The sequence below is a fragment of the Macaca nemestrina genome, chromosome 8 (assembly GCF_043159975.1).
Source record: "Macaca nemestrina isolate mMacNem1 chromosome 8, mMacNem.hap1, whole genome shotgun sequence".
Lineage (NCBI taxonomy): Eukaryota > Metazoa > Chordata > Mammalia > Primates > Cercopithecidae > Macaca > Macaca nemestrina.
The window spans coordinates 137595623-137608548 of record NC_092132.1 but is presented as its reverse complement, the minus strand read 5'-3'; the positions used below and the strand labels follow the sequence as shown (position 1 = coordinate 137608548).

The following is a 12926-nucleotide window of genomic DNA, read 5'->3' as shown; positions in this document are numbered from 1 at the left end:
AACATTTTCCAGAATATAGAGAAAGCATAAATGGAGGAAAATTTGGTGATAAAGCAAGAAGCTATCACTGAGTCTTCCTTAGGCATTGATTACATAAAACCAACAGGCTGAAACTGAAAAAAACCCAGAGACGGGTTTTAAAATAGACACAATTTGTTCATCTGCTACAGAAGATTTTTCTTTTTACCACTTTTAGCAGCTTTAAGAGAGCAAAATGCTATTAACCTCTATTAAAACAAGAGGTAACGGGGTGTACCTGATGGGCTACTTACATGCAAGGTGTTAGGAACAGAAATTGCAGGACATGAGCCAGAAAAAAAACTCATTTAGTCGTCTCTGAAAGCCTCTAGTCTTTATAAGAATTGCCAGAATCAACTGATCTTGTATTCTCTTGTCACTGCAGCCCGACTGAGACCACTGTATTTAGTTGTCTATCCCCTTAGATCCACAATATTTTAGGGGCTCCCGGCACTATTCCATAGTATGAAGAAGAAAGCTAACATAATTCAAGTTACCGAAATCGGGGTCTGGGGAGAGAAACTGATAGGAACATCACCTACACTTTCTCATAAAAACTGATACTGACAATATAGCAAACAAAAAGTACAGCAAAAACAAAAAGATGACACAATACGCTTATCGTTTCTGTATTTTATATTTATACCAACAGCCCTTCCCTCAAAAATCAGGGTATCATTCAAGGTTTTATCTTATTCACAGAAGTTTTTAAATCCTTCGTTTTATAGACGCAAGACAGTTCCGATTTGTTGAATTAAGTGACCTCGGGTGTGCTAATGGCTTCTAAAAAACAGCATCAGCCTTCTCCCATCAAAAGTCCGGAAGCTGCCCTTGAGTCGTCAAAGTGTTTGCCTTAATTTGCAATCGTTATGACTTGAGCCAAATGCTTATACCTCATTTTTGTCATATATCTGAAGATACAATTGCAAATCGTTCACGACCTTGAGTCTGGAGATCAGGAGACCGTTAGAAGATGTGAGCGTCCCAGACGGGCGCTGACCCCTGCTCGGAGACCCACCCAGCCCGTAGCAGCGGCGCGGGCCCCAGACAGCCTGGGGCGCCCGGCAGCCCCGCAATCTGTCACGCCTCAGTTCCGCTGACTCGGCTGTGCCCGAGGTGTCGCGCTGCCACGTAGCCAGGTGTCGCCGGGGCCGGCGCGGTAATTTATGACTGCGTGGTTGGGCTGGGGGTTCGGGGCCGGGGAGCAGAGCCGGGATCCGCGGCCTCTTCTAGGCTCTCCCCGGGCCGATCCTGGAGTCCCCTGCGTTGACGGTGGCGTCGCGGGTCCCCGTGGCCGCGCGAGTATACGGGTAGCTCCCGGCCGGCCGCGAAGCTCGCGGAACCGACTTCTCGCGAGGCTTCGGCGCCCCCCTCCACCCCCGCCCGTCCGTTCTCCGCCCCCTCCCAGCTCTGAAGTGGGCAGTCACAGCGATGGCTGCGCTGCGAAGGCTCCTGTGGCCGCCACCCCGGCTGCCGCCTCCACTCTGCGCTCACCAGCCCCTCCTTGGGCCGTGGGGGCGGCCTGCGGGGGCGGCCCTGGGCCTTCCTGGCCGGCCCTTCTCCTCCCGGGAGGATGAGGAGAGGGCTGTGGCGGAGGCGGCGTGGAGGCGGCGGCGGCGCTGGGGGGAGCTGAGCGTGGCGGCGGCGGCCGGCGGGGGGCTGGTCGGCCTGGTGTGCTACCAGCTATACGGGGACCCCAGGGCCGGCTCGACGGCGACCGGGCGGCCCTCGGAGAGGGCGGTCGCGGAGCCCGAGGACCCGCCCCGCGGCCGGGGGATGCTGCCCATCCCGGTGGCGGCTGCCAAGGAGACGGTGAGTGCGCGGGCGCGCGTCACACCTTCGCGAGGGCTGTGACCTTCGTGCCGGGTGCTCAGGACCCCGGAGACTGTGGGGACTGTGCGGGCGCTGTGGCCGCGGGTGGGGAACTTTCCGTGAGCGAGGCTGACACCTAGGCCGGACAGCCTGGGATCCGGTCACCCACGTGTTGGGAAGACAGGTCATGCTGTCACTGATGCATCAGGACCTTAAAGGTGGCTGCAGCTACCAAGTATCATTACAAACCCAAAACCAACACCCCTCCCCCCTTACAAAAAAAGATTCAGAAATGAAGGCCATGACAGGCGAAAAGTGGACCGTTGTAGGTGTGGGGAAAAGGAACACCTAGATTGCGCAGGGCGACAGCAAATGACCCAGGAGGTCTGTTGCATTAGGATGAGGTTCGAAGCAGTGGTCTGAGATCTCAAAAGCCACTGCATTAGCATATGGGAATTTGTTAGTCCCAAGAAAGGAAATGCTAAACCTGCATGCTAACCTCCTTATACCCAAGGAACGATGATGTTACCAGGTTGGAAAATAAAAAAAAAAATTGTTCAAAAAGAGACATGTATTTCTCTCTTTTTCCCTCCCCGACTAAAGCCAGAATCCCATTAGTAGGTACAATAAAACACAAAATGGATAGGATAGCAAATGTAGGAGGCTGTGAATGACGCTAACTCCTTCAGAAGAAAGTCACATAAAAATGTTCAACTGTCATTATGTAGTTAATAATATAAGGTAAAGGTGTGTGAAAGGCAACAGTGAGTAAAGGAGCGTGATTTTTTTTTGTCACATCAGTATATTTAATAGTCATGTAAATGATTAGGAAAATTGTCTAGGGAGATTTTCCTTTCAAGACTCGAAGAGTGTGAAAGGCGTAGATGAAAATAATTTAGGAAACAGGGAGCTATGCTGTTTTTAACTTTAATGCAATTTATATAGCCTGTGTTCTTTTCGTAATACACAGTGGTGATCTGATGTAAGTTCGTCGTTCCTTTGGTGGAGGTTGTCAGTACAATTAGGTTACAGAATCTGCTTTATGGACCATCAGCAGATCACAAGCACATAATGTAAAGTCCTTTTATACATGAATATTCAAAATACTAGGAAATACCCTCAAACCTCCACCCCCACCCCCTTCACACATACACATACTCTTTTGTGGCTTGGCAAGGAACATAGCGTTATTCGTGATGACAGAACTTTTAATTAACCATAGTTGAACTGGGAACAGATCAGCAAGGTAGGGAATTCAAGTAGTATTTTCTTTTCTTTCTTAAAATTAATTTTACTTTTACAGTTGAGAGATGGTATCGCACAGTTTTTAAAAAGACCACGTTCGGAAAACTAGAACTTTGACTCCACCACTTGCTACTTGTGTCATTATGGAGAAATTACTTGACCTGTCAATGTCTGTTTCCTCACCTGTGAAATGAGGCTAATAGTCTCCTAGGGTGTTATGAGAGTTAAATGAGTTAACACAGTATATTTAAAACAATGGTACTACTAAAGAACGTTCAATACGTTTATTTTTTGGCTGGGCGCGGTGGCTCATGCCTGTAATCCCAGCACTTTGGGAGGTCGAGGCAGGTGGATCACCTGAGGTCAGGAGTTCGAGACAAGCCTGGCTAACATGGTGAAACCTCATCTCTACTAAAAATACAAAAATCAACTGGGCACGTGGTGGTGGGCGCTTGTAATCTCAGCTACTGGCGAGGCTGAGACAGGAGAATCCCTTGAACCTGGGAGGCGGAGGTTGCAGTGAGCCAAAATGACACCTCTGTTCTCCAGCCTGGGTGACAAGAGTGAAACTCCATCTCTCTCTCTCTCTCTCAATCTCCCTCTCTCTCTTTCTCTCTCTCTCTCTCTATATATATTTTTTATTCGTTTATTGTCTACTTTTGTGCACTTATGTTATTATTGCTTAGTGTTTATGAAAATTTCTGTTCATTGTTTTAGAAGTCAAATAATGCTAAAGTCCTGTGCCTTACCCTTCCCTAGTCTCTAGTCCTGCATTCTGATTGTCGTGTCTTTTGTATTTCCCTCTCCAAAAACTTTTATGATCTTCTCTTTATCTCTGGTACTTGAAATTTTCACAGTAATGAGCTTCGGTGTGGATATTTTTTCATTGATTGTGCTGGGTTCTTAAGAGGCCTTTCCATATGGAAATCCATGTCTAAAAAATTCTGTGTAATTTTCTTGTATTATTTCTTTAATGATTTTTCTCTTCTCCCTCTTTCTATTCTCTCTTTCTGGAACTGCTGTTTGTTTGAAGTTAAATTTCCTGACAGATCCTAATCTAATTCTAATCATTCTTATATTTCATTTTTTAAAAATCTTTTCGTCTGTTTGTTTTTATAGGAGATATCCTGGACTTTATCTTACAACCTTCCTACTGAATTTTTTTTATTTCTGCTATTCTACTTTTTTAATTCAAAGAACGATTTTGTGTTCTCTGATGTTCATGAGTTATAGCATTCTATTTTGCTTCATGGCTGCTATATTTTCTCTTTTTGCTGTAGGGATGTAAATTATATCTTTGTTTTGCCTTCTAAGGATATAAATTATAACTTCGTTTTGACTTCTAAGGATATAAATTATAACTTTGTTTGGCCTTCTCTGTGCATTGCTTTGTTTCTTCCAGGTTCCTTTTTATTTCTGTTTGATTCTATAAGCTCTTGCTTTCATTTTGGAGGTTTTCCTCACATATTTGTGGTTGGTACCCGTCTGTTACTTGAGAACCTCTCAGAAGGTCTCTGTGCATAACATGTCCTTTCGTTTGGTGATCTGGGCATTTTATTAATGTAGCATTGAAATGTCAGTATTTTATAGCTCTTTTTCTCTGATGCTGTTGAACTTCTACAAAAAATAGGAGAGATGGGAGGTGCAGTAGTCTTCTGGAAGCAGACACGTGTGCACATATATGTAAGAGCATGTATGTTGGTGAGTATCTAATGATATACTTAGGTATTGTTATCTCATTCTCTGCTTTTAGCCCCACTACTTACTCTGACTCCATAGCTCCATAGTTCCCAATAGCCTTGTCCATTTTGGGATTCTGTATAGCAAATATTAATACCTTACTTCCATTTGGTCTTCTCTGCAGAACTCAGGTAGTGCCTCTGTTCTCTTAAGTCAAGTATGACTCCTCCATCTCTTCAATTTTGTAAAAATTTTATAAATTCTCTTGAGTGTTTTAGTTTCCCCTCCTTTTCTCTATCTTAGCTCTTTTGTATTTTTACCTTTTTATACTCGTTTACTGTGAATTTAATGTGGTTAGGGGAAGAAGATGTTGGAAGAGAATCGTGCGGTCAGTCTGCCATTTTTCAGAAATATTATTTTAGTGGCATGTGCCTGTAGTCCCAGCTACTCAGTGGGGCTGAGATAGGAGGATCACGTGAGCCCAGGAATTCAAGGCTGCTGTGGCTATTTTTGTACCGTACCATTTCAGCCTAGGGGACAGAGCATGACTTGTCTCAAAAAAGAAGAAGAAATTTTATTTTAAACCTGTGCTGCCACTTCATTTATTATGATTATGATTATGATTATGATTATTTTGAGACATAGCATCGCCCCATCGCCCAAGCTGGAGTGCAGTGGCGTGATCTGGGTCGCTGGAACTTCTGCCTCCCAGGTTGAAGCAGTTCTTCCACCTTAGCCTCCCGAGTAGCTAGGATTACAGGCGCCTGCCACCGTGACCAGCTAAGTTTTTTGTATTTTTAGTAGAGACAGGGTTTCACTGTGTTAGCCAAGCTGGTCTCAAACTCCTGACCTCAAGTTCTGCCTGCCTGAGCTTCCCAAAGTGCTGGGAATACAGTCGTGAGCCACTACACCCAGCCCATTTATTATTTTTGATTTTCCTGAAGTGATAGAAATGATTCATTTTGATGTTTAAAACTATAGCTAAGAACTTCTGATTTATAAAATCTCTTTTAAGTATAATATGCTGCTGAGCATAAGCCTGGCATGTAAATTAACCTGTATGTGTTATCAGAATAATTTAACTGATGGAAGTGACCAGCAGTAATTTACAGAAATACGGTTCTCTTATATGATAGCCTTTGAAGATTTTTATGTCAAAGACATTGGCTCTGAACTCGGAAGGCCTTCCCTGACTCCATAGATTTGTTGAAATATCTCTCTCTACTTTCAGATAATGACTTTTTTTTGATTATTTAGTCATTGTTTGTCTTCTTTACTTGTCTTAGCCCCTTAAGGAGAGGCACTGTGTTCATCTTTGTCACCTTTATATCTTCATTGCCTGGTAAGCGTCGTAGCCTGATAGGCACAATATCTATTTGTTGAATAAATAAGCTCATGCTAAATATTTGTATGGAACATACACTGAGAATTGAGTTTAATATTTTGTTCAGCTAAAACAGTTATTTTTAGCATTTGAATTGGGATGACTTCAGTAAAGGTCAAAATTCTAGGCTTTGGGAGATCAGGTCACGTGGCACTGTATTTATTTTAATTGTGCAAGTTTGGGTTGCCAAATTTTTTAGTGAACTATGGTTTTGACCTTTATATATATTATAAAGAGATGATTCTGATTAGAACCTCAAAGTTTTAGCCTTAAAGCACTATTTTTATTAGTGGGAAAAATTTTTGTTCTAGAACTGCCTTGTTTTTCAGGCCCAAAATAAAAAAATGATTAGATTGCTTAACATACTTCAGTGTTTTACTTAATTGTACAGAAGACATGATCTTATTTTATGATTTGTTCACCTTAAGAAGCTTCAAGCAACATATTTGAGTATTACTCTGGAGTGGAAAACTAGTTAGACAAATTTTGTATCTCTTTCATATCTATAATAATCGCAAATAGTCATACATTATTATGTTTCTTTATATCTTTTCCAGCCTCTTTTCTCAAGGCAGCATATCTTGAGATGTGAGGATATGCTTGCTTTTACCCAGAATATTGAAGAATTTGCCAGATGCATATAGGCATATGTTTTGTTGTGCTTCATTTTCTTGTGCTTCACAGATACTGCATTTTTTACAAGTTCAAGGTTTGGGGCAACACTGAATTAAGCAAATCTGTTGGCACCATTTTTCCAACATTATATGCTTACTTAATGTTTCTGTGTCACATTTTGATATTTCTTTTAATATTTCAAAGTTTTTCATTACTATTGTATATTATGGTAATCTGTGATCAGTTATGTTTGACCTTGCTGTTGTAATTGTACCATGCATCATGAACCACACCCATATAAGACAGCAAAGAGTAAATGTTATGTGTGGTTTAGTCCATGGACCAGCTGTTCCCTAGTCTCTTTCCCTCTCCTAGGGCCTCCTTGTTCCCTGAGTCACAAAAATACTGAATTTGGGTCAGTTACTAACCCTAGAATGGCCTCTAAGTGTTCAGGTGGAAGGAAGAGTTGCACATCTCTCACTTTAAATCAAAAGCTACAAAGGATTAAGCTTAATGAGGAAGGCATGTTGAAATACCACATAAGCCAAAAGACAGGTCTCTTGTGCAAAGAGTTAGCCAAGTTGTGAATGCAGCAGAAGAGTTTTTGAAGGAAATTAAAAGTGCTCTTTGTGAACACACAGATTATGAGAAGACAAAACAGCCTTACTGCTGAGATGGAGCAAGTTTTAGTAGTCTGTATAGAAGACCAAACCACAACATTCCCTTAAGACAGAGTTTAATCCAGAGTAAGGCCTTAACTATCATCAATTCTTTTAAAGTTGAGAAAAGTAAGGAAGCTGTAGCAGAAAAGTTGGAAGTTAGCAGAGATTGGTTCAGGAGGTTTAAGGAAAGAAGCTGTCTCCATAACATAAAAGTGCAAGGTGAAGTGGGAAATGGTGATGTACAAGGTGTAGCAGGTGATCCCGAAGATCTAGCTAGGATAATTGATGAAGGTGGTTACACTGAACAACGGATTTTCAATAGAGATGAAATAGCCTTTTATTGGAATAAGATACCATCTAGGACTTTGATAGTTACAGAGAAGTCAATGTCTGGCTTCAAAACTTCAAAGGATAGGCTGGCCCTTTTGTTAGGTCTAATGCAGCTGGTGACTTGAAGTTGAAGGCAGTGCTCATTTACCATTCTGAAAACACTAGGGCCCTTAAGAATTATGCTAAATCTACTCTACCTGTGTTATGTAAGGGGAACAGCAAAGCCTAGATGACAACACATCTGTTTGTAGCATGGCTTACTGAATATTTTAAACTCACTATTGAGACCTACTGCTTAGAAAAAAACATTCATTTCAAAATATTACTGCTCATTGACAATGTACCGAGTCACCCAAGAGGTCTGATGGAGATTTACAAGGAGATGAATGTTTTTATGCCTGCTAACACAGCATCCATTCTGTAGTCCATGGATCAAGGACTAATTTTGACTTTTACATCTTATTATTTAAGAAATACATTTTATAAGGCTATGGCTGCCATAGATAGTGATTCCTCTGATGGATCTGGGCAAAGTGAATTGAAAACTTTCTGGAAAGGATATACCATTCTAGATGCCATTAAGAACATTTGTGATTCATGGGAGGAGGTAAAAATATCAACATTAGCAGGAGTTTGGAAAAGTTAATTCCAGCTTTCATGGATGACCTCAAGGTATTCAAGATTTCAGTGACAGAAGTAGCTGCAGAGGTGGTGAAATAGCAAGAAAACTGCAATTAGAAATGGAGCCTAAAGATAAGACTGAATTGCTGCAATTTCATGTTGAAACTTTAACAGACGAGGACTTGCCTCTGTGAATGAGCAAATTAAATGGTTTCTTGAGATGTAGTCTAATCCTGGTGAAGATGCTGTGAAAATTGTTGAAATGACAACAAAGATTTGGAATATTCTGTGAACTTTGTTATAGAGCAGTGGCAAGGTGATATAATTTGGCTCTGTGTCTCACCCAAATCTTACCTTGAAGTATAATAACCCCCACATGTCATGGGAGGGACCCAGTGGGAGGTAATTGAACCATGGGGGCTGGTTTTTCCTATGCGGTTGTTGTGATAGTGAATAAGTCTCACAAGATCTGATGTTTTATAAAGGGGAGTTCCTCTGCATGTACTGTCTTGCCTACCACTATATAAGACATGACTTTGCTCCTCATTCACCTTTTGCCATGATTGTGAGGCCTCCCCAGCCATGTGGAACTGTGAGTCAATTAAACATCTTTCCTTTATAAATTACCCATTCTTGGGTATGTTTTTGTTAGCAGTGTAAGAATAGACCAATAGAATAAATGAGTACTGGTAAGAGTGGGGTGCTGCTGTAAAGATACCCAAAAATGTGGAAGTGACTTTGGAACTGGGTAATAGGCAGAGGTTGGAACAGTTTGGAGAGCTTAGAAGAAAACAGGAAAATATGGGAAAGTTTGAAACTTCCTAGAGATTTGTTGAATGGCTTTGACCAAAATCCTGGATAGTGATGTAGACAGTAAAGTCCAGGGTGAGGTGATCTCTAATGGAGACGAGGAACTTGTTGGGAACTGGAGCAAAGGTGACTCTTGCTATGTTTTAGCAAAGAGACTAGTGGCATTTGGTCCCTGCCCTAGAGATCTGTGGAATTTTGAGCTTGAGAGAGAGAATTTAGGGTATCTGTTGGAAGAAATTTCTAAGCAGCAAATTGTTCAGGATGTGATTTGGGTGCTGTTAAAGGCATTCGGTTTTATGTATTCACAAATATATGGTTTAGAATTGGAACTTATGTTTAAAAGGGAAGCAGAGCATAAAAGTTCAGAAAATTTGCAACCTGATGATGTGATAGAAAAGAAAAACCCATTTTCTCTGGAGAAATTCAAGCCAACTGCAGAAATTTGCATAAGTAAGGAACCAAATGTTAATGGCCAAGACAATGGAAAGAATGTCTCTAGGCAAGGTCAGAGATCTTCACAGCATCCCCACCCATCACAGGCCTGGAAGCCTAGGAAGAAAAAATGGTACTATGGGCTGGGACTAGGACCTTGCTGCTTTGTACATTCCTGAAACTTGGTAGCCATGGCTAAAATGGGCCAATGTATAGTTCAGGCCATTGCTTCAGAAGGTGCAAACCCCAAGCCTTGGAGGCTTCCATGTGGTGTTGGACCTTTGGGTGCATAGAAGTAAGAATTGAGGTTTGGGAACCTCTGCCTGGACTTCAGAGGATGTATGGAAACGCCTGGATGTCCAGGTGGAAGTCTGCTGCAAGGACAGAGCCCTCATGGAGAACCTCTGCTAGGGTAGTGCAGCAGTGAAATGTGGGGTCAGAGCCCACACATGGAGTTCCCACTGGGGCACTGCCTAGTGGAGCTGTGACAAGAGGGCCACCATCCTCCAGACCCCAGAATGGTAAATCCACTGATAGCTTGCACCATGCACCTGGAAAAGTCACAGACACTCACCACCAGCCCATGAAAGCAGCCGGGAGTGGGGCTGTACCCTGCAAAGCCACAGGGGCAGAACTGCCCAAGGCTGTGGGAGCCTACCTCTTGGATCAGCGTGACCTGGATGTGAGACATGAAGTCAAAGGAGATCATTTTGGAGCTTTAAGATTTGACTGCCCTGTTGGATTTTAGACTGGCATTGGGCCTGTAGCCCCTTTGTTTTGTCCAGTTTCTCCCATTTGGAATGGTGTATTTACCCAATGTCTGTAGCCCCATTGTATCTAGGAAGTAACGAACTTGGTTTTGATTTTATAGGCTCATAGGCAGAAAGGACTTGCCTTGACTCAGATGAGATTTTGGACTGTGGACTTTTGAGTTAATGCTAAAATGAGTTAAGACTTCGGGGGACTGTTGGAAGGCATGATCAGTTTTGAAATGTGATTTGAGAGGTCCCAGAGGTGCAATAATGTGGTTTGGCTCTGTGTCCCACCCACATCTCACCTTGAATTGTAATAATCCCCACGTGTCATGGGAGGGACCTGGTGGGAGATAATTGAATCATGGCGGGGGACAGGTTTTTCCCATGCTGTTGTCATGATGGTGAATAAGTCTCACAAGATCTGCTGGTTTTATAAAGGAGAGTTCCTCTGCACATGCTCTCTTGACTGCTGCCATGTAAGACGTGACTTTGCTCCTCATTCGCCTTCTGACATGATTGTGAGACCTCCCCAGCCATGTGCAACTGTTAGTCAATTAAACCACTTTCCTTTATAAATTACTCACTCTCAGGTATGTGTTTATTAGCAGCATGAGAACATACTAATACACAAGGTTTGAGAGGATGGACTCCAGTTTTGGAGAAGTTCTACACCTGCTACAGAGAAATCTTTTTTTTGTGAAAGGAAGAGTCTGTCGATGTGGCAGACTTCATTGTTGTCTTATTTGTAATCCCAGTACTTTGGGAGGCTGAGGCAGGCAGATCACAAGGTCAAGAGATGGAGACCATCCTGGCTAACATGGTGAAACCCTGTCTCTACTAAAAATACAAAAAATTAGCCAGGGGTGGTGGTGGGTGCCTGTAGTCCCAGCTACTCGGGAGGCTGAGGCAGGAGAATGGCGTGAACATGGGAGGCGGAGCTTGCTGTGAGCTGAGATTGCGCCACTGCACTCCAGCCTGGGTGACAGAGTGAGACTCTGTCTCAAAATAAATAAATAAAAATGAAAATATATAAATAAGAAATTGACACAGCCACCTCAAATTTCAGCAACCACCATTCTGATCAGTTAGTAGCCATCAACATCAAGGCAAGACCCTTCAGTGTCAAAAAATTTTGATTTGCTGAAGGCTCAGATAATCATTAGCACTTTTCTAGCAATAAAGTATTTTTAAATTAAGATATGTACTGTTGTAGACATAATGCTGTTACATGCTTAATAGGCTAATTGTAGCATAAACACAACTTTTATTTGCCCTGGGAAACCAGAACATTTATGTGGCTCACTTTACTGCAATATTTGCTTTATTGTGGTGGTGTGGAACTGAACCTGCAGTATATGTATATACCTGTAAATGGAGAAAAGTCCCAGTTTTTTATAGTAAGGGAAGTTACATACACATGAAATTGAAGGTAAGCTAATTCTATGTGGAATAGCATTGTTGCATGAGAAGCTAAATAGCTGATCCCCTCTCTTAGTTTCTTTAATCACCTTGTCACAAGTCCACGAGAGTCCTGATGCCTTATAATGGCCTGACCATCTAATAGATTCACGTACAATGATTTGAGTAGAGATTACTTTTCAGTTCTATTAAATATTTGGGTTTAATGTGACTTCTTAATTGATTCTCACATATAGTCCTATTTTTAGGGTTATACATACATAATTTGGGGCAGGACTATTTTATAACTACTAAGTAATATGTAGCTGCCCTCTTACAGACTGAATATGTAATTTATCTCTAGTAATTTTTGAGATATGAATGCTGTTTTCTACCCAAAGATTAAAGAAAACATTTGAGATCATTAAACAATGACATTAACCCTATAAAATAATTTTATATATTTATGGCACAGTGTAATATTTTGATATGTGTATATATTGTAGAGTGATTAAATCAAGCTAATTAAGGTATACATCATCTTACATTGTTCCTTTTTTTTTTTTAGATGGAGTTTCGCTGTTGTTGCCCAGGCTGGAGTGCAATGGTGCTATCTCAGCTCACTGCATCTCTTGCCTCAGCCTCCTGAGTAGCTGCGATTACAGGCATGCACCAGCACACCCAGCTATTTTTTGTATTTTTAGTAGAGACGGGTTTTTTCCATGTTGGTCAGGCTGGTCTCGAACTCCTGACCTCAGGTGATCCGCCTGCCTCGGCCTCCCAAAGTGTTGGGATTACAGGCGTGAGCCACCGTGCCTGGCCCCATTATTGTATTTTTAACCTTAAACTTTTTCAGTGTTTTTTTTTTTTTTTTAATTATTATACTTTAAGTTCTAGGGTACATGTGCATAACGTGCATTTTTCAGTGTTTTGAGGAAGATTTTTTTCGTTACCCATGCTATAACGGATAAGTCTTGTATCTAAAAAGATTTTAATAAATCCTTATTTAATGACCGAATTAATTAAAAATCCAGAAATAAATTACAGTTTTTCTAATTACTACAGTTCTTTCGAAATCTTGCTTTTACAAAATCATTTCATTCATGTAGATTTGCGTTGGACTTTATGGAGATCAGAAGATCATCTAAATACTCTAGCAGAAGG

The 12926-nt window shown here is 41.7% G+C and overlaps 1 protein-coding gene across 1 annotated transcript in view; it reads left to right on the top strand.

Annotated features, from left to right (window-relative positions):
• Nucleotides 1-1128: 1128 nt before the first annotated feature.
• The window catches only part of LOC105463742 (mitochondrial calcium uptake family member 3), a 92016-nt gene continuing 80218 nt past the window's right edge, over nt 1129-12926 (top strand). The window contains 2 exon segments of the mRNA XM_011711018.2: nt 1129-1532; nt 1534-1830. Coding sequence (XP_011709320.2) covers nt 1185-1532; nt 1534-1830 — 645 coding nt within the window. The 5' untranslated portion in view covers nt 1129-1184.